Source organism: Haliotis rubra, unplaced genomic scaffold (genome assembly GCF_003918875.1).
Source record: "Haliotis rubra isolate DU_JTF1 unplaced genomic scaffold, ASM391887v1 Scf862, whole genome shotgun sequence".
NCBI lineage: Eukaryota > Metazoa > Mollusca > Gastropoda > Lepetellida > Haliotidae > Haliotis > Haliotis rubra.
Genome location: NW_025767593.1, coordinates 265,975 through 290,991, shown reverse-complemented (window position 1 = coordinate 290,991; position 25,017 = coordinate 265,975). Strand labels below are relative to the sequence as shown.

The following is a 25,017-nucleotide window of genomic DNA, read 5'->3' as shown; positions in this document are numbered from 1 at the left end:
CTTGCAGAAGGATTCCAGAAAACCCAAAGACTCTAATGAAACTACATTTTCCCCCGACATTTCTGCTGCCATGTTGGAGAGTAGCCTTGACTTGAACACACAGTTCTCTGTCGATGAACTTAAAGGAGCAATATTAAAAATCTGTAGCAATATGACCCTATGTTACGAGATGTTTGAACATATGCCAGATTCTTCTCTTTTAATTACCAGAGATCTTTTAAATATCTGCTGTACGTCTGGTGCCATTCCCAAAGCCTGAAAACATGCCATCATTGTTCAATACCAAAACCAGGGAAGGACCCATCTACGCCTGCTTCATACAGACCAATTCCACAGACTTCCAATCTGTCTAATAGTATGGAAGAGTAGTCACAAACTTACTGAAATATTTTCTTGAGAAGAGAAGGCTTCTGTCAAGAACACAGCCATGCTTTAGAAAGGGGCGTTTATGTACTGATCATCAATAACGACTCCAGACTGAAGCACAACACGTATATGTTGTGCGTCATCCTCGATATTGAGAAAGCTTACGGCATGATCTGGAGAAAAGGACTTGTTTTCAAATTACAGCATCTAGCGTAGGGATAAATGGCAACATGTTCCGATGGATTCACTCGTTTCATTCCGAAAGGGACTATTCAAGTTCGCACTGGTCAAGACTTTTCCGGGTTGCATGTGACTGAAAATAGTACGCCACAAAGTTATAGCAGTATTATGATAAATTACCTTTTCTTTACAGATTTACCATTAAATGAAGATACAAAGCAGTTTGCAGATGACGGTTACTTTTGGAGATGGTCCGCATATTTTGAGTTTGTTATAGAATCGATTCAGTAAAGGATGGACATCATTACTGTGAGGTGTTCTAGACCTCGAGGTCTTCATCGTGAACTTATGTCTAAAAACATCCATAATTCATCTAATGATATTGTAAATGATTGTGTTAAGTATGTGATTTGAGACTGGTCACATGGCAAGCTCCCTTTCAGTCTGGGTAATCAGAAACTTCCTGCTAAGCGTGGAGTTTTAGAGTGCAATCCAGTTGATTCCTCTGCACATTGCTATTGCTCCAGATATTGCTTCAAATGTTATAGAAGCTGTGTCTTAGGATTTTATAAATGAACATTATGCCAACTTCACACATATGTATTCAGACTGTGTAGGTCGATGCTCATGATGTTGACCATTGGATTGTCTGGTACAAACTCGATTATTTGCAGACCTAATAAGTGGAACATTACTGAGTGCAGTGTTAAATAACAAACAAACTTATTTTATTACTTATATCCCAACTTCATGCATTCGGTATCCAACTTTCATGCATACTCTTCTCTTTGTGTGTCAACTTCACTTTGTGTGTCAGCTTCTCTTTGTATGTCAACTTCTCTTTGTGTGTCAGCTTCTCCTTGTGTGTCAACTTCTCTTTGTGTGTCAGCTACTCCTTGTGTGTCAACTTCTTCTTGTGTGTCAACTTCTCCTTGTGTGTCAACTTCTCTTTGTGTGTCAACTCTCTATGTGTGCCAGCTTCTCTTTGTGTGTCAACTTCTCTTTGTGTGCCAGCTTGTTTGTGTGTCAACTTCTCTTTGTGTGTCAACTCTCTTTGTGTGCCAGCTTCTCTTTGTGTGTGAACTTCTCCTTGTGTGTTAGCTTATCCTTGTGTGTCAGCTTCTCCTTGTGTGTCAGCTTCTCTGTGTGTCAACTTCTCCTTGTGTGTCAACTTCTCCTTGTGTGTCAACTTGTCTTTGTGTGCCAGCTTCTTTGTGTGCCAGCTTCTTTGTGTGTCAGCTTCTCTTTGTGTGTCAACTTCTCTTTGTGTGCCAGCTTCTTTGTGTGCCAGCTTCTCTTTGTGTGTCAACTCTCTATGTGTGCCAGCTTCTCTTTGTGTGTCAACTTCTCTTTGTGTGCCAGCTTGTTTGTGTGTCAACTTCTCTTTGTGTGTCAACTCTCTTTGTGTGCCAGCTTCTCTTTGTGTGTGAACTTCTCCTTGTGTGTCAGCTTCCCTTTGTGTGTCAGCTTCTCTTTGTGTGTCAGCTTCTCTTTCATGCACAACGTTATCTGTCCAGCCGGCAATGAACCGTGACCAGGGATATATCTGCCTAGCGCTTGGGGCTTGATAAATTGAATCATGTGTTCTTGTTCTTGTGCTTATCACTAATTAGGCTTGGGTTAATTTCAGGCTTCCGTTTGTATATTGCCATTTCAAGTGCCGCCATTGTTGCCTGGATTAATACTCCCTGGCTTCCAATTGTCCATTCACCGTACCAATTTACAACTAATTAACTACTGGCTTCCCTTGTTATCTTAACACTGTTGTTGTTTCACATGCACATACATAGCTGTCTGTTTCCTAGTCTGTCATTCACCTGATGTAGGAATAAGAATATACTCCGAAACGCCGTGTTCCTCAAATATAGAAGTTGACATCCTCAAATGCTCACCTTTATGTGTAACCACTTCTCAATGCCATTCTAAAAACCTTGTCTTCCTGTTGTCTTCTTCTTGATTTTTAGCCTCCCTTCAATGCACACATTTGTGCACAATCCCGAATATGTTCAGATATGTTCCGTTTGGTGTACAGGGGAAACAATGTCTGTGAAAATTATATGAATGGATCACTTAAAACCAGTAATGGCACCAGAAGTTTGCAAAAAGGGGAAGCATGTCATGCCCTCCCGGTAACTCGCGCCACTTACCAAACTTGCTGAAAACTGGAAGAATATTTGACCTGACTCTGTACAGCAGTACTCCTACCATATGCAGCAACGGCCTGTAAACTGACCAGACAATCAAGTGATCGACGGGGCAGAAGTTCAGTTTAGAAAACTTTGAATTATGACTGCTGTGTCGAAGCATAGAGATTCCTAAGCTTATACGTATAAAAACAACACATTGGGGTGTTAGTTTTGCTGACCTTATAATGAATCTCGGGGACTTCAATCCATTAGCAGAAATATCGAGCCAGTGGAAAAAAATATAGAACTTCGGTGCAAGAGAATATCCAGTCTTGAATATGTTAAGAAACAAATTCCATTTGGTGTAAAGGGGAACTGTAGCTGTGAGAATTACATGAATTGGTCACTGAAAACACATGAAGACTCATGTCCTGCCCTGCCAGTAGTACCCGCCCTTCACACAAAATGCCTGAAGCTGGAAGAATATTGGACCTGACGCTGCACAGCAGCACTCCTGCCATATGCAGCGGTGGCCTGTAAACAAACCAGACAATCAAGGGATGTATGTCAAGGACTTCAATCCACCATCAGACACATTCACTCAGATGGCCGAGCAGAAGAATAAAAAACAGTCTTGACCATTCCCAAAAACAACTCTGTTTAGTGCAAAGGGAAAAATAGATGGATCATTTAGAATATATACACATTGTTTAAATCATTTGATATATGCGCTTTCATTCGAGTACATAATGATGATAAGAAGAAAGCCTTGCACATGTAACATGATCTGATAAGAGTGAGACATATATTGACCGCAACGCAGAAGGATCATGCAATGTCATAAGGTATGCCCACTATCTCGTTACATGTACAGGGATTGCTTCATGGCCATGACGCTTTACGCTGTTCTCGCTGCTGTAGTAGTCTCGTGTTTCACCAGCACTGTTGCTGCTGCTGACAAACCACACATCGTCTTCATGGTGGCAGATGACCTTGGCTGGAATGACGTTGGCTGGATCAACCCGGACATCCAGACGCCGACACTTGACCGCCTAGCCCGTGACGGCGTCATCCTCAACTCCTCCTACGTCCAGCCGCTGTGTTCCCCCTCAAGAAACTGCTTCATGTCGGGCAAGTTCCCCTACCACACGGGGCTCCAGGATAGTGTGGTCTTCATAGAGCAGCCCAAATACATGCCGGCGGACATAATCACCATCCCACAGAGGCTGAAGACCCTGGGCTATGATACCCACATGGTTGGCAAGTGGCACCTCGGCTTCTGTAACTGGAACTACACACCCACCTACAGAGGCTTCGACACCTTCATGGGCTACTATGGAGGTACGGAGGACCATTTCACTCATGTCAGGGACAAGGTGGCTGATTACTATGGCTATGACTTCAGGAACATGACAGATGTCTACAAAGACGTACAAGGGGAATACTCCACGTACGTGTTTGTGAAAAGAGCCATCGATATCATTATGAACCACGACAAATCCAAGCCCATGTATCTATACCTGCCGTTTCAAGCTGTACATGGACCCCTGCAGGTGCCTGCTAAATATTCCGATCGCTACAGCCACATTCATGATTTGAATAGGATGGTTTATAGTGGTATGGTGAGTTCTTTGGACGATGCTGTGTACAACATCACCACCGTCTTGGAGAACCTTGGTTTTATGGACAATCTGCTTCTTGTGTTTACAACAGACAATGGTGGTCCTCCCTTTGCTGGTGCTAATAACTGGCCTCTGAGGGGTGGGAAAGCCACATTATGGGAGGGAGGCACCAGGGGAGCTGGTTTCGTCTACAGTAAGACTCTGCTGAAGAAGAGAGGCTACACTCACCCTGGGATGTTCCATGCTGTGGACTGGTACCCTACGTTACTGGACATAGCTGGGGGAGACTCCGGTCAACTGGAAATCGACGGAATGAGTCAAGTCGACATGATCCTGAACGGAGGCAGCAGCGTAAGAAATGAATTTGTCTACAACATCTACGACGCCTACTACGCCGCAGCTCTCAGATGGGAAGACCTGAAGTTGATCGTTGGTAACCCTGGGTACTCAGAATGGTACCCCCCTCCTAGGTCAGACATAGACGTCCCCGTCATGGACGATTCTCACCTCGGAAGCGTTATGTTGTACAACATCAGCGCCGACCCTACGGAGCACCATGACATCTCCAAGGACAACCCCGACCTCGTCAACTTCCTTCTGCAGATGCTTGCCGTGAAGAATGCGACACGGGTGCCTGCGATGGACCCACCCTCTGACCCTCGATCTAACCCTGTCAACTTCAACGGTGCCTGGAGCCCCGGCTGGTGTTAGAACTTCTCGAATGCAGTCATGTGACCCTCTGATCCATTGAGAGATGTAATCGAAATATCACTTGATAATCTTATGTCTAATTGACTTAATAATCTGTTGACATCTGATTTTATGCCTGTTTTGGACCAGAGAAAGTAGACCGAATAAATCTTTTGACAATGAATGTGTAAAGTTGAATTAATTTAGACTTTTCATATACTTCAGCTGGGTGGAAAATTAAATTGTTAGTATGATATATCTTCAATACTGTTCAATCTTGTTCACCATTTTTACATTGTCTAAGCAGCTCTTGGCAACGGTACGTAAGACACATATTTCGGAGAACGTCTACAGCAGATGCACCTATCATCTCTATGTTTCTGCTTGCTTTTATGATTATTTACTTACTAAACATAGATCCATTGAATGGACCTGAAATACATTGTCTACGAGTGGTGTCCATGTTAAACTGCGATATGGTATTTAGGTCGGCTAGCAACATGAATTCAAGCTCTGTCACAGGGCCACCGGAACCTGAATGCTGAATCTGAGTTGATGCTATAGGACTTAAGTTCTAATTACTTGAAATAGAATCACAATGTATCCAGAATTTAATTTAACAAATAATTCCGTGTGTGAAAAGGGAAAACAAACCATTTTCTTTTCATGAAAAAACCCAATGATAACAAATCTATTGTTTAATTAATAATTAAAGACAATATATCATCCAAGATGTCTTTACTAACGAAACTACAAAAGTCTTGCTGTATGAAATGTGGTTCAATCAAGTCATGTTGATGATATTTACCTGGTAGCAACAGTAGCCATGCCTCCACATCGTTAACTATCTTTATCTACCTCAGAGAAATATGCTTAACAAATTGTCCAATATTCTCCTAAGCAGATGCTTATGGAATATGCTCCTTGCAGGACTTTCCAGATCATTCTGTCTAACTTTAGTACCCTAACCCAAATATAGCACACAACTGCCTTTCACTGAATATCACATGTACAATGTTTTACACCTAGTTCATTGTCACACAATGATTATCACTGCCACATAGCATAGTTCAAGGATATATCACCCCCGACAGCACATGGTTATAAAAGCCGTGTCGATAAAAGAAGAGGGTTTTTTTACGCCATTGTACACGTTACAGTTTTCGAACTGACAACACATCGACTTGTCACTTTGTGGATTTAACACAGGTGTGGGATTTTTTTACAAAGATGTGATAAAGCAGCAATCTGTCTCATTCAACAACATATTTTGGTCTAATCTAATCTTTGACTTTGATTTCTTTAAACACAAGACTTGGGTATGTGGTGAATTGTTAGTTTAAAATGGTCTTCTTGGTGGTTGATATATATCCATCCCAAAAAAGTAGGGTATATTGGATTTACAAGATTGGTAAAATGCAAATGATGAAGCCAAGGAGGAAACAGATGATGAAGAGACATTAAGGGAATATGTGACAATATATTCCATTCCTTTGGAAATGTGTCATCTGTATGGATATATATATATATTACTTTTCTCATATGCATTGGCATTGGCTAGTGGTATTTTTCGAATGGTATATATATTTCAAGTTTTCATGTCAGATTGTTACGTTCTCGGAGTCCGTGAAATTTCACATGCTCATTTACAATGCTTCATAAAATTAAGAGAATACGGTACTGAGATCATATTTCTCTTGTAGATGACTAAACGTTGCACTACGTGTAGTAAAGGTCCTGTGTGTACTCCTGGGGGTGCTGGGGCGATATATGATTTTGAGGAGAATACTGGATAAATGAATCGATGAACCATTGTACCATATAAAACAAGAAAATGAATACATTATGCCCTATGTTCATCCATTTTGTTTGTGAAGGCTGTCTGATTCCTCGCTGTATGTATGAAATGAGCGTAGCTTGGTTTCAGGTTTCAGGCAAACACTGGATAGATCACATTGCAGTATATTGACGACCGTTTGTATTCCGATATAGCCGACAACTTGATGAGTGGCTGTGTCTTCGAAATCCTGGTGCCTATGAAAAGAATCTGGTTCGAAAAGGTACACAATGGCAACAAGACGCTAGCAGACGCGCACCAGACGAAGATGGGGTCCGCTCTTCATCAGGAACCCGGGTCCCATCGTCAGTCCTGCCTGCATGATGACGTACCATGGGGGCAGTAACCTTTCCTTAAAAGAACCTATCCAGGTTGACACGCCGCTGTGAACTTCAATTACCTACTTGACCTCCCGTTGGACAATGTCCGTGAGTTCCGATTCCCTATGCCAATGCCCGATCAGTACATGGCTGACAATTGCCTATTGTGACAGTTCCCATACCATTCTTGTTGGTCAATAAACTTACTTTGCAGTGTGATGCTTCTGTTGGCCGAGTTTTCTGTCCTAACCTATTTCATGGTTCTCCGATCATTTCCCTGAGAACACCACTTGAAACAGTGTCACCAACAATTCATTATAGTCTGATATGTCCACCTTCATTATAACATTTATTAGTATAATTTCTTTAAATTGAATAACTTTAAACTACATTAAATTATGTAATTACAACAAAAATTCACATCCAATATAATCACCTGCTTTACTAACCAGATAGACATAGGACACTAGAAACAAAGCAAAACCAACAAAAATGGACCGACACACACAAACACACACCTTCCTTGCGTCCATGACTTACGGATTCTGAGGAGAGTCAAGACTAAGCTTTCGTTTTTGTCGACATTATATAGTTATATGAAACACAAAAATGAAACATGTTTAAGGAGTTCCATGTATTCATATCAACGAAAATGAAATGATAAGAACGTAGCCTTGCAAATGGAATGTGGCCTTATGCGAGAGAGACAGATGTTGACCTTATCGTTGGAGGAGATATAGATTAACCCATGTCATCAGGTATATATATTACTTCGTTACATGCACTTTTATTAATTCATGACCATGCGGTTTTCAGCTGTTCTAGCGCTTCTAGCCTTTTCCTCCTGTTTGAAGTCTAGCACTGCTGCTGACAAACCACACATCATCTTCATCGTGGCAGATGACCTTGGCTGGAATGACGTTGGCTGGATCAACCCGGACATCCAGACGCCGACACTTGATCGCCTCGCCCGTGACGGCGTCATCCTCAACTCCTCCTACGTCCAGCCGCTGTGTTCCCCCTCAAGAAACTGCTTCATGTCGGGCAAGTTCCCCTACCACACAGGACTCCAGGATAAAGTAGTCTTCATAGAACAACCCAAATACATGCCGGCGGACCTGATCACCATCCCACAGAGGCTGAAGACCCTGGGCTATGATACCCACATGGTTGGCAAGTGGCACCTCGGCTTCTGTAACTGGAAGTACACTCCCACCTACAGAGGCTTCGACACCTTCATGGGCTACTATGCAGGTATGGAGGACTATTTCACTCATGTCAGGGACGAGGTGGCTGATTACTATGGCTATGACTTCAGGAACATGACAGATGTCTACAAAGACGTACAAGGGGAGTACTCAACGTACGTGTTTGTAAAGAGAGCCATCGATATCATAATGAACCACGACAAATCCAAGCCCATGTATCTGTACCTGCCGTTTCAAGCTGTACATGGACCCCTGCAGGTGCCTGCTAAATATTCCGATCGCTACAGCCACATTCATGATTTGAATAGGATGGTTTATAGTGGTATGGTGAGTGCTTTGGACGATGCTGTGTACAACATCACCACCGTCCTGGAGAACCTTGGATTCATGGACAATCTGCTTCTCGTGTTTACAACAGACAATGGTGGTCCTCCGAGCCATGGCGCTAATAACTGGCCTCTAAGGGGCGGGAAAGCAACATTATGGGAGGGAGGCACCAGAGGAGCCGGTTTCGTCTACAGTAAGACTCTGCTGAAGAAGAGAGGCTACACTCACCCTGGGATGTTCCATGCTGTGGACTGGTACCCTACGTTACTGGACATAGCTGGGGGAGACTCCAGTCAACTGGATATCGACGGAATGAGTCAAGTCGACATGATCCTGAACGGAGGCAGCAGCGTAAGAAATGAATTTGTCTACAACATCTACGACGACCACTACGCCGCAGCCCTCAGATGGGGAGATCTGAAGTTGATGGTTGGTGACATCTCGCATGCAGGGTGGATCCCCCCCGCTGGGTCAGACATAGACATCCCTGAGATGGACAACTCTCCCCTCCCAAGTGTCATGCTGTTCAACATCAGTGCTGACCCCACGGAGCACCATGACATCTCGAAGGACAACCCCATCCTCGTCAACTTTCTCCTGCAGATGCTGGCCCTGAAGAATGGGACACGGGTGCCTGCGATGGATCCACCTTCTGACCCTCGATCTAACCCGGTTAACTTCAACGGTGCCTGGAGCCCCGGCTGGTGCTAGGGTTGTGTAAGAGAGTTGGCCAATTGTTTTGTAGATTAGTATGACGCATTACTAACATAGCAAATTTGGCACATTGATATAAAGATATGATGAATATGAAAAATAAATCGTCAATTAAAGGTCTTGAATGTTCTGAACATTGCCAGAAGTGTTTTCATCAACAATAACTCTGTTTCTTAAAATATATGATCACTGCATCTCACAAACGTAGAGATCCTACCACGACATCTTTGGAACTGCTGCCTCCCTGCCAAACAAGATTTATGCGTCTTTCTGTAAGCAATGCCCAGTCGATCCAAACCACTGGTTCATGGCTTACTGACTGTCATGGATGCATGTGTTGTTGCATTGGGCGGGGTATAAATGATTTATTCTCCCTCGCAAAGACTTATACCCCACTTCGGCGGTGTACAGCCGTGCACCGGGCATACATGGTAATTTGTTCAAGGTCATGTGCTTGGGCGACCCACTTTTCGTTAGATCACGGATGTAAATTCAAAACACCGGTTTATTTCATTGTAAGGAATAAGAAGTGGTGTCGCAGTTTCAACCATTGTGTTACCAGTAATTCCAACATGGCGGGTAACCAACAGAAAACTATGTCATATGCAGAATTTCGATTGCAAGTGGCAAGACCACTTGCCAAATAATATAATAAATTGTTTATGTTTATAACCAGTTTTTATATATTGAGAAGCTGTCTGTTAATATAGCTTTTGCTGTAAAGTTTGAACTACCATTTGGCAATGATGATGATATATCTCTGAATGAAGTGACAGTGGCACAAGCTACTGTCTTACCTGCCTTGGATCCACCAGTAAATACAGCTTTATGAGTGCTGTAGTTGCTCTAGGACTGACTATACTCTTAACGCATGTTCTAGTTAGGTTTACATTTCCCCAGTAAAGTACAGACTTTAGTACTCTTGTTGGGTTGAGCCCCCTCGCGGCAACACTATGCACATTTGATATGATCTGTGCAGATGCAGCGGGACACGTTTGTGTGTTATGGCAACACTATGCACATTTGATATGATCTGTGCAGATGCAGCGGGACACGTTTGTGTGTTATGGCAATACTTTGCCCCATGTCGACTCGATGACAGTTAAAACTACGGAGTTGAGTAGGTAATATACACATTAACTCATGTTAAAATACCCGGCGTTTGATAGATAAAGGGATCTTAGAGAAGACAAATGTATTGGTGTTTATGATGTCGTCACCATTTTTCAACGTAAAACGTTTAACAGTGAATAAACATTGGGGTTTCATTTCCTCTAAAGCCATGTCTGAGGGGCACTTTGCGCCACCACGGGTAAAGCCAACACATGAATTGAGATTTTGTGCACGGAGACAACATTATTTCCAAATTATAAGCGTTTAAAAGACTTTCATATTGTTGTCTCTTTCCACAAGCAGGGGACCGGAGCAGAAACTATGGTCTCTGCACCACATATTTCTTCAATAGATTTGGGTTTGACTTTAACATTTATCGTCACATCGGCAATATTTCAGCCATATCGTGACGGGAACAATATATTGTTATATTATAGATCAATACAATTAGAAATGAAAAGTCTGTTGTCGAAGAACAGTAAAACTACTAGTATATCACAGATATTAAAGTAAAAACTAGCATGCTATCATAAAATGTTATTATTAAATGGAACAATACAATATATAAATGGGCAAAAGGTTGCCAACAACCGAAGATAGATCACCATGCTAGGGACCATGGGTCAGAAATCGTGACCATGAATAAAACATTTGAACAGATTCCTCGTTGGAATATAATGTCAGAAAATTATTCGACATCCAGTGTCAACAATAAAAGTAGCAGAAGCCAACTACAAATTCCAAGGCTACAGGATACTGTACTCCAGGTAGCTATTAGTGTACAACACGGAGTAAACGTTAGGCTGGTTCCGCTCTTGACAGTTACCTGCTGACAGATGGAATGCGGAGGACAATAATGGGCCGATGAGCTACCGCCTACTGGAATAGGAGTCTAGGCAAAATGTATCATAAGATAATAATGAAATGTAGGAGATTGAAGGATTGTTCAGAAATTAAATTCGCCCATGCAAAGGGCGTGGTGTGACAAATCACTACCAAGGCATCACAGTGTCAGTACACAATGGAGTGGGAGGACAAATTCTGAGACAGTATAACTCGAACTCAGTGGTTGTAGCAATTAAGACAATGACGGTAATATTTACCTACACTCATGTGCCATATTAAAGTTCAGAAAATGGCCGCTGTGATTCTTGCCAGCAGTAGCTGGTTCTTTTAAATGAAAGTTTATTTCATCTTAGCAATATTTATAGGGTATGAAATTTTAGAGGGTACACATTTGACTTAACACCTGTTACATTTTGTAAACAAAAGGGGAATAACTCTCAAGTGCTTAGCATGACGTCTGCTCAAAGTGTCATGGCACCTAGAGGGAAGATCTTACTGCCTATCAAAAAAAGCTCATATTAAGTTTGAATTCAGAAGGCAAGAGTGGAAGTGAAATGGGTAAAATAACTGGAATTAATAGGTTTACTGTCTGTACATTTCTGAAGAGGTTTTCTCCAGGAGGAAATACAGAAAATTGTCAGCGAAGTGGCAGGAGAAGAAAATCAACTGACAGAGATACTATAGGGCTTTATTGAAGATCGTTACGTGTAATAGGAGGAAGTCTCTTCAGGATATACCTTCACTTTGGAACCAGACATCTCAAGTAAGACTATCCAGGAGGACAATACAAAGGCGTCTTCATGAAAATGGTTTTCATAGAAGAGTTGTGACTCAAAACAGGTTCAAGAGAAGAGCCTTTGCCAGAACACATTTGAGATGGAATGTAAATAGAGATTGGTCTAGGGTAAAATTTTCAGATAAGACTCAAGTTGTTGTAGGAAAAGATCAGAAAGTTTATGTTTGGAGGACTAATGAAGAAAAGTGTACAGGGATAAAAATGCCCCACGTCTCAGTGTGATGTTCTGGGGGTGTATTTGTTTTGAAGGTGTTGGCACCCTTGTCGATGTAGATGGTCATATCAACTCTACAAAGTATATAGATATACTGGACAGCAACCTTTGGCCGGTAATAGCCAATGTTCCAGCATATCGTGGCTATATATTTCAAGAGGACAATTGTCCTGTCCATGTTTCTAGACAGACAATTCAGTGGAAACGTGACAATGACATTCAGACAATGAATTGGCCACCTCAGTCCCCAGGCTGTAATATCATTGAAAATGTACGGAGAACTCTGAAAATCAGACTATAAAGACAGTTACATGAAATAAAAACCAAGCAGGATCTGATAGATCACGTTCAAGGTATCTGGCCATCACTTACTCCAGAGTACATAAAATCACTGTATTCTATTCTACCTAAGCGAATGAGGGCTGTACTTGCAGTAAATGGCTGTATTACTAAATACTGAAAATATAAGGTAAGTGGCTTAAGGCATTATTTTGAAATCAAACTTTATTTACATCTCATCAGAGTTAGCGAAAATTACATTTAATATGGCACATGAGTGTAACTGCAGATATGTTTAACTTTCCCAAATAGGCCTTAACTGGGTGTGCAGTCTTAAGAAGTGCAAAAGTATGAAGAAACACATTTACCAAAGTTATTGAACCAGTCCGACAAGCCACGAGAAAATAGATGGAGTGCTATGCTTTGTGCCCGTCGATGCAAACATCATTTGGCACGTATGACGACGTTTTCAAGTAATAAACCGTCACTATATTGGCCGCAAACTAGTAACGACCTCACGTGCAGACCGACGGATTCAAACCATGCACCTCCGACACAGGTGCCAGCCAGCAGCCCGTACAGTCCGTACCATAATGCACAACAACCTGCCAGAACACGGCAGGACACGTGTCTACAGCCGCACATGTGAACGTTCTTGGAAGAGGATGCTTTTGGAGGTTTCGGTCTTATGATCTTGGTTGGAACTTGATACCATGAGGTACCGAGACGAGATTTGACAAATGACCGCTTTACCGTTTTCTCAACAGAACGGCCCTCGATTGACGTTACAAGATAAAGCCAGCACACCTGTTGTTGTACAGCAGTACAACAGAAATATTATTGTGTTTCAGTGATCTGCAAGAGCCCCTGATTTATCAACCGTTGAACACGTCTGGGATGAATCTTGAAACAACGATGCAGGAACTCTCTGCCACATCCTCGGACATGTAATGACCACCACTTTCATCAACGTCTAATAGCCTGTTGATCATTACCTTGGAATCTTTGTATATCCGTATAATAACATTTAATCATCGACAGTAAATGTTTAACACTGATTCTGTTTATTGTTTATATGTCACAATAACTTTTGCCTTTGAGTATATTACAACATTTTGACCTAAAAGATATATGTAATAGTACCTTTACATGCAATTTATCAGAGTCCTGATATCTCAATTTCCATTCGAGTGTTTGGGATTACATACCAGAAAGAGACGACATTTTGGAGGATTCATAAAACCGTCGACACACGCTTCATCATTATGTGCTATGTTTACATATTTTATAATGTTTAAACAATGATCCAACAAGTCTTTATTTATAGATGAAACATCATTTCATAAATCTCTATATTCCCTCCTTTTGTTTTCACTCACTCACACTATGGTGGCAAATAATCATCATCAGTACTGGACGTTTTGTGGATAGCCGTAATTCCAGTGATTACTCTACCAAGTGAACATCTGGGGATGGCACTTTCTTGATTTGTCTTGTAAATTATCGAGTCTGCACCAGACAATACAGTGATCAACAGCATGAGCGTCGATCTACGCAACTGAGATACGATGACAACCAAGTCAGCGAGTCTGACCTCCCGATCCCGTTAGTCGCCTCCTACGACAAGCACGGGTTACTGAAGATCAATTCTAACCGGGATCTTCACGGGTCCACTGTTTTGGACATATTGCATATCGTCAATGACGGGATGATGTTACATCGTCATTGTCAATAGAGCCACAACAGCAGCCACTGTCAGTTCTGGCATTTAAGTCCCCATGCACAATTATATAGCAGTTTAATGTCCTCTTCAGGAAACTTCTGTACTGGTCTTATGAAGGCTCACATCCACTCTGTGAGAAATATACAGTTCCCCAAACACCCTGTTCCCATTTATGCCATGAGAAAAATGTAACCATAATATGATTTATGACACCGATTGAAAAACAATTATGTTTAAAAGGAATTTTTGACCCCAGTACTAGAATATCTCAAGAGTTTCTTATCGGCGCCTTCTCTCTCACAATACAGGACATATTCAGGGAATGCAAACACATCAGAGTTACCTGCTCCATAAAGCACAATGCAGCATGTGTATGCAGCAGTTCTGTGAATGGAAGACTTTGCATACAAAGAATGAGGAATGTTCTTGGCCACTGTAGGTTCCTCAGGAGTTCCGACCAACTGTGAGTGTGTGACAGAGTTAAAATTTATAGTCACATCGTCTATATTTCAGCCATTAGCAATGGATAATATTTGAATATAAACAGTAAACAGTAAAATAACTAGAATATCACAGTTTGAGATATTAAAACGGGCTATAGATCGCCAACAACTGAAAGCAGATCACCAGACTGGGGACCATGGGGACTTACAGTACCTTTGTTGCCAACATGGATCTGCCCAGCTGTGAGGCCAAGCTGATGTCATCAGCGATACAACGGTAACAGAGAAATAAATAGTGACGCACCAACCTTATGGTAACATCTGGTGCACTCCAACCTTATGGTAACATCTGGTGCACTCCAACCTTATGGTAGCACCTTGCACTGGTGGTAACATCTGGTGCACACCAACCTTATGGTAACATCTGGTGCACTCCAACCTTATGGTAACATCTGGTGCACTCCAACCTTATGGTAACATCTGGTGCACTCCAACCTATGGCAACATCTGGTGCACTCCAACCTTATGGTAACATCTGGTGCCCACCAACTTTATGGTAACATCTGGTGCACACCAACCTTATGGTAACATCTGGTGCCCACCAACTTTATGGTAACATCTGGTGCACACCAACCTTATGGTAACATCTGGTGCACTTCAACCTTATGGTAACATCTGGTGCACTCCAACCTTATGGTAACATCTGGTGCACTCCAACCTTATGGTAACATCTGGTGCACTCCAACCTTATGGTAACATCTGGTGCACTCCAACCTTATGGTAACATCTGGTGCACTCCAACCTTATGGTAACATCTGGTCCACACCAACCTTATGGTAACATCTGGTGCACACCAACCTTATGGTAACATCTGGTGCACACCAACCTTATGGTAACTAACCCTATAATCAAACTTATTGTTTGTTGCACTCAGCGATATTTAGTCAGCGCTGACGACGACGCACTGTTAAACCGGAAGTGAGCTGTTCCTGAACCTTTTATTGATGACAAATTGGTGCAGGTCATTTCTAGCTGGGAGAGGGACAGAAAGATTGGTATGTCTGGAAATACTTGAAATACCTAACATGAAATATGACGTCTATGTAAAATTGTTCAGGATTAGAATGTAGCCTTGCACGTGATCTGATAAGATATACATGTCCTCGCGTTAGCTACAATCTCGTTACATATACAGGGATTGCTTCATGGCCATGACGCTTTACGCTGTTCTCGCTGCTGTAGTAGTCTCGTGTTTCACCAGCACTGCTGTTGCTGCTGACAAACCACACATCGTCTTCATGGTGGCAGATGACCTTGGCTGGAATGACGTTGGCTGGATCAACCCGGACATCCAGACGCCGACACTTGATCGCCTCGCCCGTGACGGCGTCATCCTCAACTCCTCCTACGTCCAGCCGCTGTGTTCCCCCTCAAGAAACTGCTTCATGTCGGGCAAGTTCCCCTACCACACGGGGCTCCAGGATCGTGTGGTCTTCATAGAGCAGCCCAAGTACATGCCGGTGGACATAATCACCATCCCACAGAGGCTGAAGACGTTGGGCTATGATACCCACATGGTTGGCAAGTGGCACCTCGGCTTCTGTAACTGGAAGTACACTCCCACCTACAGAGGCTTCGACACCTTCATGGGCTTCTACGCAGGTATGGTGGACTATTTCACTCATGACAGGTACAGGCTTGCTGATTACTATGGAATTGACTTCAGGAACATGACAGATGTCTACAAAGACGCACAAGGGGAATACTCGATGTACATATATGTGAAAAGAGCCATCGATATCATAATGAACCACAACAAATCCAAGCCCATGTATCTGTACCTGCCGTTTCAAGCTGTACATGGACCCCTGCAGGTGCCTGCTAAATATTCCGATCGCTACAGCCACATTCATGATTTGGATAGGATGGTTTACAGTGGGATGGTGAGTGCTTTGGACGATGCTGTGTACAACATCACCACTGTCCTGGAGGACCTTGGATTCATGGACAATCTGCTTCTTGTGTTTACAACAGACAATGGTGGTCTACCCTATGATGGTGGTAATAACTGGCCTCTGAGGGGTGGGAAAGGCACATTATGGGAGGGAGGCACCCGAGGAGCTGGTTTCGTCTACAGTAAGACTCTGCTGAAGAAGAGAGGCTACACTCACCCTGGGATGATCCATGCCGTGGACTGGTACCCTACGTTACTGGACATAGCTGGGGGAGACTCCAGTCAACTGGATATCGACGGGATGAGTCAAGTCGACATGATCCTGAATGGAGGCAGCAGCGTAAGAAATGAATTTGTCTACAACATCTACGACAACAAATACGCCGCAGCTCTCAGATGGGGAGACCTGAAGTTGATCGTTGGTAACCCTGGGTACGCAGGGTGGTACCCCCCTGCTGGTTCTGACTTAGACTTCTCCGTAGTGGACGACTCTCCCCATGACAGTGTCATGCTCTTCAACATCAGCGCCGACCCCACGGAGCACCATGACATATCCAAGGACAACCCCACCCTCGTCAACTTCCTTCTGCAGATGCTGGCCCTGAAGAATGCGACACGGGTGCCTGCGATGGATCCACCCTCTGATCCTCAATCTAACCCGGCCAACTTTAACGGTGCCTGGAGTCCTGGCTGGTGCTAGAATAATTGAATGCAGTCACGTGACCATCCGCGCCACCGAATCCCGATGTTATGTAACCAGTTTAAACAAGTGTGATTTATGTTACTTTACGTGCCCATGTATTTATGCATGAAAAAAGGATCCGGTAATGTTGGACACCCAGTTGTAGATGAACCTTTCGGCATGCATTTTAATGTGTTTTACAGAAAGTGCACTGACAGAATGATTGTGATAAATATATTTTAAATAAAGGAAACGATCACTTCTGTGGTCACTTGTAATGTTGTTTGTGGCTGTATTTTCGTGACTCTGTGCTCGCGTATATTTTGTGGCTGGAAAAGACCAGATCATGTTAATATGTTTAAATAAAGGAAACGATTACGTTTAAAGTGGCCCGTGGCTGTAGCCTTGAATGTGGTTGAAATAACGCAACTAGCTGTCCCTTTCAAAAGAACGTAAGGGTAATCAAGCATATGCATCGTGTTGACTGATTTTAAAGCTAAACACAACTCCATTTTTTGGAACTGAACTGAGTATGACTGAGCTGTCTGTGTTCTGTGTCATGGAAGTGCATGTGCATCAATGATTGAGATGGCGTGTTTCTGTGTCATGGAAGTGCATGTGCATCAATGATTGAGATGGCGTGTTTCTGTGTCATGGAAGTGCATGTGCATCAATGATTGAGATGGCGTGTTTCTGTGTCATGGAAGTGCATGTGCATCTATGATTGAGATGGCGTGTTTCTGTGTCATGGAAGTGCATGTGCATCAATGATTGAGATGGCGTGTTTCTGTGTCATGAAAGTGCATGTGCATCTATGATTGAGATGGCGTGTTTCTGTGTCATGGAAGTGCATGTGCATCAATGATTGAGATGGCGTGTTTCTGTGTCATGGAAGTGCATGTGCATCTATGATTGAGATGGCGTGTTTCTGTGTCATGGAAGTGCATGTGCATCAATGATTGAGATGGCGTGTTTCTGTGTCATGGAAGTGCATGTGCATCAATGATTGAGATGGCGTGTTTCTGTGTCATGGAAGTGCATGTGCATCAATGTTTGAGATGGCGTGTTTCACACTGGTAAGTGAGTCGTATTACTTGGTGCGACCCGTGCCTCTTGCCACGGAGGTACTTGTTTGGCTACTATTGGTGACTGAAATGGAGTGCTTCACACACTGGTAAGTGAGTCGTATTGTGAAACACTCCATCCCACTCACCAGTAATAGCCTGACATGCACCCTCATCACACAGGTCACAGGACAGGGCACTCGTATGTCTGTTATTACTAAGGGACGGGGACGCATTTAACAGCCATTAGATTCCAAGACGTTAATATACATATGGAAATTAATTAAGCATCACCCACTTCACAGACTTATAATTCTGTGAATTAAGAAAACAGAGTATTTTTCTGAATGCTTTATTAACATTTGTGGAGATATACAATGCAACGGTACGGAATGCACGTGAAATGCGGACTCAGTAAAACAACAGTATGAGAGCTAGAGCATTGTTGAGACTTGTTGGGTGTCGTTCATTGGACTCAAGCACATCGTTTAGGCAACCAGGGACGGTCATTTCCTGTATGTCCTCCAGGAATCGAGTGTGCACCAGAGTACAGGACCAGGAGACCGACCAGGTGTATAAAACTCCAGCTCACAAAGCAGTTCGACTTACCCGGTGTAATATTGCATCATGGCGGAGGGTTTCTCATTACATATGGTGGATGGCCTAGAGACAAGAGACGGTTTTCTTTAAGGAAGGGTCAATCATGATATGGGGATGCATTTCCTTGGGTTGCAAGATGGACATCATTACCAATGACATCAACAGGGGATCCCTGAGAGGTGTGTTGTCCCACATATTGATTACCATCCTCTTGCTACCCAAATTTTTGAATGACAATGCCAGGCCTTACAGAGTACGAGCTGTCAACCAGTCCATGCAACAGAACAGTTTAGGCTGTCGTGTTCGACAGAGTCAGGAATAATGTAGAACATTTTATTATGTTTTACAGATTAAAAATTGTATGCAGCAGACAGGGTTCGGGTGATCCTGGCACAGTCAGGCTGGTAAGGCTCATCATCAGCTCAGGGTCCTTGCCCCCCTCTAGTCGAACGCACCAAGAACTTTCCGGAGAATATGAAGGCTCCCCAACACTGCAGCCTTCTGCATTACCCAGAGTGTCAGAAGGGCTGTGCTCCCGGTGGAGAACCCGGGCACTCTCCTGATCTGCGCCAAGAGATCAGGAGGTACCAAACCAAGGGCACCGAGAACAATGGGGAGCCTGACGACAGTGTACTTGGGATGCAAGCGAGACATTTCAAAGGCGAGGTCCGCATATTTATCATGCTTTTCCTTAATCTTGCCAATCACATTGGTGTCAAAAGGGACAGAAAATTCAATGATATAAATAAATTCATTGGCTTTATCAAAAAAGGACAAGATCAGGTTTGTTAGCTGGAATTCTTCTGAGGCTGTATATGGGCCTATTCCACAGAAGTTTGAAAGCATTATTTTCCATGACGCCCTGGACATGTTCAGGGTCGTACCATGGATGGACCTCGGAGTCAAAGCCACAGGCATGTCGGAGACGGTAGTAAAAGCAACGAGCCATGCCATCATGTCGTTTAAGATATGCTGTTTGTGCCAAGGAAGGGCATCCACTGACAAGGTGTTGGACAGTCTCTGTAAATTCATTGCAAAGTCGACATTTCATGTTAATATTCTCTTTCAGAATCACATTTAGGCGATTACGAGTGGGAAGTGACTGGTCCTGAGCAGCAAAAAGGAAGCCCTCAGTTTCACATTTAAGACCAGCCGACTTCATCCAGGCGAAGGAGTCGGTGGGATTGCTATTCTGTTCAACACACTGCATGTATTTTTTTTTTTACATTCCAAGATAGGTGTAGGCCTGATCTTCCACAAGATGCTCAATAACTCCTCCCCCTCGTTACTTGACCGATCCATCATTAGTTACCTTGCCACGTTTCAAATGAAGAGTATTACATTTGTCGAGTCCAAATGTCATGCCAATATCATTAGAAAAGGACTCGACAAGGAGAACCTGCTCTTTCAAATTGGAATCTCCTTTGGCAAGGAGTTATTATTATTATTATTATTATTATTATAGTCCATTTGTACCGCGCTATTTCCATGCACAGTAAATGCTCAAAGCCCACATTTATTGACATTATACTTGGAACATTGTTACACAACGAATAACACTGCCACACAACAATATATATTCAGAAAGCATAATTGCTAAAAGAAAATGCAACCTTGATGACGCAGTCAGGCCACTTCGCACACGCGCAGTCATTGATTTCCTGCATCAAGAAGCCATTACCACCCTTCCATGGCCAGCCAGAAGCCATTACCACCCTCCCATGGCCAGCCGGAAGTCCTGATTTGAACCTTATCGAGCATGTTTGGGACATCCTGGGGCATAAGGTTCGTCAGAGAGATGCCAGAGATGTAGCCAGGTGTCACAAGTTATGATCCCATGTTCGATCGGTGACACATCTGGACTGAATGCTGGTCTGTTAAGGTGGTTATGTTATCCTGTTGGATGCACTCAGTACCAATACGAACCCTGTGTGTTATTGTTGTCTCATCCCGAAAGAAAAAATATGTCCATGCCTGGCAAGAAAATGGCACTACATGTTGCTCCAGTTTGATGTCACGGTAGTACTGCCCAGTTACACGTCCGTGTTCTGCCAGTCACAGTTATCAAACACCATTCCTGAGCCATCCCAAAAACGATCGCACTGTCTGAGGCGAACGGCATAACAACACTTACTCTACCTACAATCGGATGCGCTTGTCAATGGAGTCCAAAGTAAACCTTGATTTATCCAAAGACATAACATTTGTCCAACAAAGGTTGGTCCAGTTGTGCCATTCTTGACAGCAGCTACGGATAGTATACAATGTTCCACCTACGATTGAATCGGCTGTAATCAGAGAAATTGTCTTTATATCTCTATTTTCTACTTGTGACTTGCGGTATACTTACAGTTCCGACGTTCAAGATATCGTACAAATAGATTACAATAAGGAGCCGATATCCGATTTCTGCCGATGTATTCCAATAAGCTACGATTAACTGCCGTTTACACTGCGAGATACCTACTTAATATCACGACAGACTCACGAGTGGGTGGACGTTGAGGGCATGGGACACATATCTGATGCCCAAGTATATTTGAAGAAGGGGCTGTTCTGAATGAAGTCCACCATGTCCTCCTCCTGGTCTGGTGTGAGATTAACTGTAACCCTTGACTTCTTCTTGGGTGGACCCTCAAGGACGTCATCCTGAGACTCCTCTCCTCCTATTGCTGCTTGGGGGAGGGAGCTTCTTGCTGACTTTTTTCCACAATGGTGGGAGTCGGGGGCCGAAGTGTCTTCTTCCCCTTTTCCAGTTGAACGAGTTTTTCCTCCTCTAGGCAGTTTTAGTAATAAACTTGATATGAGTGCACTGAAGTCGGAACAGTTATGGGATCGCCTTACATCGGCGAAAGGTTTTTATAGCCGTGAAGTGGTCGGGTCTCGTTGGGGCTCTGTTGCGAGTTAATCGTGAGTAGTGTCTTATTCCGGCATTACGTTGGTCAGTCGGGGCCTATTCGCGTCAAACCGTGTCGGGGACGCCGTTGTTTTTGTAAGGAATAATTTTGTCGCAACCATTACGGGACATCATCGGCAGTTAATCGTAGTCAGTCGTGTCTATAGAGGTCTTACATGGCTGTTACTGCTCTACCAATTATATCACGTGTCGTTCACGGTTGACCTACGGTTATCACGATTGCTCATGATTGCCCCTGGGCTTGCTTCGACCACAGCCCCGTTTTGTGCGGCCATATCGTCATCCATTTGAGTCAAGATCGTTTAGTTGAGGGTCAAAATCGGGTTTCAATCGACTTGCAAACATAACAATAAAGAAAAGGTAGGTGTCATCAGTGGTGATCGATAGACCAATCACCCACGATTATGTTTGCGTTAAGATTTAATCGATTGCATGCGATGTTAGCGTAGGGATCGGCAAAGCAGGCGGGTGTGGTACACCGAAGTGTCCGGCCTTGTCATAATGCATTGTACTGTGAAGCATTTCGAGTCGGGGGATCATCTAAAACAATACAAGATTTTAACCTTTAATACTCGCAAAGACACAAGGGCCTGTGGTCAGAATCGGAAGGGAAGTCAAAGTGTTTGAGACCAACATGAGTGGTTTCACTTAGTGTACTGTCCGCAACAAGTGCATCTGGCATTTCTGGAAGGACAAAGCTGACGTCTGTTTGTAGTCCCGAGTCTGCTGCAGCTGGAACTGTGGGTTCATGCAAAGGTAGCTGACAGTGTGTTGGCAGTTAGGTCTGGCGTTGCACATTCTGCTCTGTCGAGTATGCATACATGGGCATGGCTTTGTCCTAATGTTTCTTTTGCTCTCGTACACTCAGGTAGTATGGACTGAAGTTGGTGTGTCCAAAATATTCTTGGACAGGTTTTATGCTTACCTGATTACATGCCCTCGCGATCTTCTCCACTACTGGACGGAAGTATTACATTCCCTCATGATCTTCTCCACTACTGGACAGCAGGATTACAGTCCCTCATGATCTTCTCCTCTACTGGACAGCAGGATTACATTTCCTCATGATCTTCTCCTCTACTGGACAGCAGGATTACATTCCCTCATGATCTTCTCCTCTACTGGACAGCAGGATTACAGTCCCTCGTGATCTTCCCCTCTACTGGACAGCAGGATTACAGTTTCTCATGATCTTCTCCTCTATTAGCCATGGACAGCAGGATTACATTCCCTCATGATCTTCTCCTCTACTGGACAGCAGGATTACAGTCCCTCATGATCTTCTCCTCTAATGGACAGCAGGATTACATTCCCTCATGATCTTCTCCTCTAATGGACAGCATGATTACAGTCCCTCATGATCTTCTCCTCTACTGGACAGCAGGATTACATTTCCTCATGATCTTCTCCTCTACTGGACAGCAGGATTACATTCCCTCATGATCTTCTCCTCTACTGGACAGCAGGATTACATTCCCTCGTGATCTTCTCCTCTAATGGACAGCAGGATTACAGTCCCTCGTGATCTTCCCCTCTACTGGACAGCAGGATTACAGTTTCTCATGATCTTCTCCTCTTCTAGCCATGGACAGCAGGATTACATTCCCTCGTAATCTTCTCCTCTACTGGACAGCAGGATTACATTCATGATCTTCTTCTCCTCTACTGGACAGCAGGGTTACAGTCCCTCGTGATCTTCTCCTCTACTGGACAGCAGGCTTACATTCCCTTGTGATCTTCTCCATTGCTGGGTTACCTGATTACATGCTCTCGTAATCTTCTCCACTACAGGATTACATTCCAACGTGATCTTTTCCTCTACACGATAACAGGATTACGGTCCCTCATGATCTTCTCCACTACTGGACTACGTGATTACATTACCTCGTGAACTTCTGCACTACAGGATTACATTACCTCGTGATCTTCTCCACAACTGGGTTACCTGATTACATGCCCTCATGATCTTCTCCACTACAGGATTACATTACATCATGATCTTCTCCACTACTAAGTTACCTGATTACATGCCCTCGTGATCTTCTTGTATCTGAATCCGTATTGCTCCTGGGAACTTCAAAGCTGTCAGTGGGGTATTCATCAGAGCCTTTTTGTACGAAGTCAGTGTTATCTTCAGGTATGTATTCAAGGAATGTTTTAGTCCTGCGTTCAAATCACCTGTTAAGAAAAGTTCCATATCAGGGTGGTCATAAACTATCTGGGTCAAATAATCCTCCAAAACAGACATGCCATCTTTATCTGTATCCTCATAGATGTGAGAGTTTTCAGGTGAAAGATATGTCAGAATCAGTACTGTATGATTTACACTACCTAATCTTGATGTTTTGAACAGGAAAACCCATGTATTTTCAAAATGTTCATACATTCAGCCATGACTGTCTGGTGAAAATTATTACGCAATCACTGTACCGACCAAATTTCGTAGTTTTTATCCGTACACTGTTACATGATCGAAAACGTTTCAAATCATACAAGGCAATCTAGTCATAATACGAGCAAAAACGTTTTACCTGCGAATCTTGGGTATCGTGTTTATGTAATCCTTCTGTGTTCCATGAAAGAATGTAAAATGTGAGGCCGTGGCCATCTCTTCACGTGTTTATGTTTTGAGACATCGGCATGGGAGTAGCCTCCCTTGGAGTGGGGCGTCCCCTGTTTCCGGGTCCAAACAAAATATGCCCATGTGCGCTGGTTACCTGTTGGTTGTAAGCTGTGTGGTTGATTGCGTGAAATATTCTTGACGAACATAGACATTTTGTCATACACGACTACTTTCCCTTGAACTAGCATCTTGTTGAGACACATTTTAGGTTTTCCCGCATCTTGCGCTTGCACAAACCACGGCGATAATGCTCGTCGATCCTCGGGCACTGACTGCGGAAAATATTCTGTCACTCGTGTCCTAGCTCTTCGTTCCTGTGATTCCTATATAGGTTTGCTTGAAAATATTGCTCTTATCATTTGTCAGGAGGAAT

The 25,017-nt window shown here is 43.3% G+C and overlaps 3 protein-coding genes across 3 annotated transcripts; all 3 read left to right on the top strand.

Moving 5' to 3' along the window:
- The first annotated feature begins 3,529 nt into the window (after positions 1-3,529).
- LOC124262987 (arylsulfatase J-like) lies at positions 3,530-5,240 on the top strand. Its single transcript, XM_046697604.1, has one exon. It carries the CDS (start codon positions 3,539-3,541, stop codon positions 5,003-5,005), a length of 1,467 nt encoding a protein of 488 aa, XP_046553560.1. The 5' UTR covers positions 3,530-3,538; the 3' UTR covers positions 5,006-5,240.
- A 2,673-nt stretch (positions 5,241-7,913) lies between these two features.
- On the top strand, positions 7,914-9,509 carry LOC124262988 (arylsulfatase I-like). The gene has a single exon (XM_046697605.1). It carries the CDS (start codon positions 7,939-7,941, stop codon positions 9,385-9,387), a length of 1,449 nt encoding a protein of 482 aa, XP_046553561.1. The 5' UTR covers positions 7,914-7,938; the 3' UTR covers positions 9,388-9,509.
- A 6,494-nt stretch (positions 9,510-16,003) lies between these two features.
- Positions 16,004-17,707, top strand: LOC124262989 (arylsulfatase I-like). The gene has a single exon (XM_046697606.1). The coding sequence runs from the start codon at positions 16,010-16,012 to the stop codon at positions 17,456-17,458; it is 1,449 nt and encodes a 482-aa protein (XP_046553562.1). The 5' UTR covers positions 16,004-16,009; the 3' UTR covers positions 17,459-17,707.
- Positions 17,708-25,017: the final 7,310 nt, after the last annotated feature.

What these genes read in the sequence shown, in the direction of transcription:
- LOC124262987 (XM_046697604.1), top strand. Translation starts at nt 3,539, where the DNA reads ATGTACAGGGATTGCTTCATGGCCATGACGCTTTACGCTGTTCTCGCT.
- LOC124262988 (XM_046697605.1), top strand. Translation starts at nt 7,939, where the DNA reads ATGACCATGCGGTTTTCAGCTGTTCTAGCGCTTCTAGCCTTTTCCTCC.
- LOC124262989 (XM_046697606.1), top strand. Translation starts at nt 16,010, where the DNA reads ATGGCCATGACGCTTTACGCTGTTCTCGCTGCTGTAGTAGTCTCGTGT.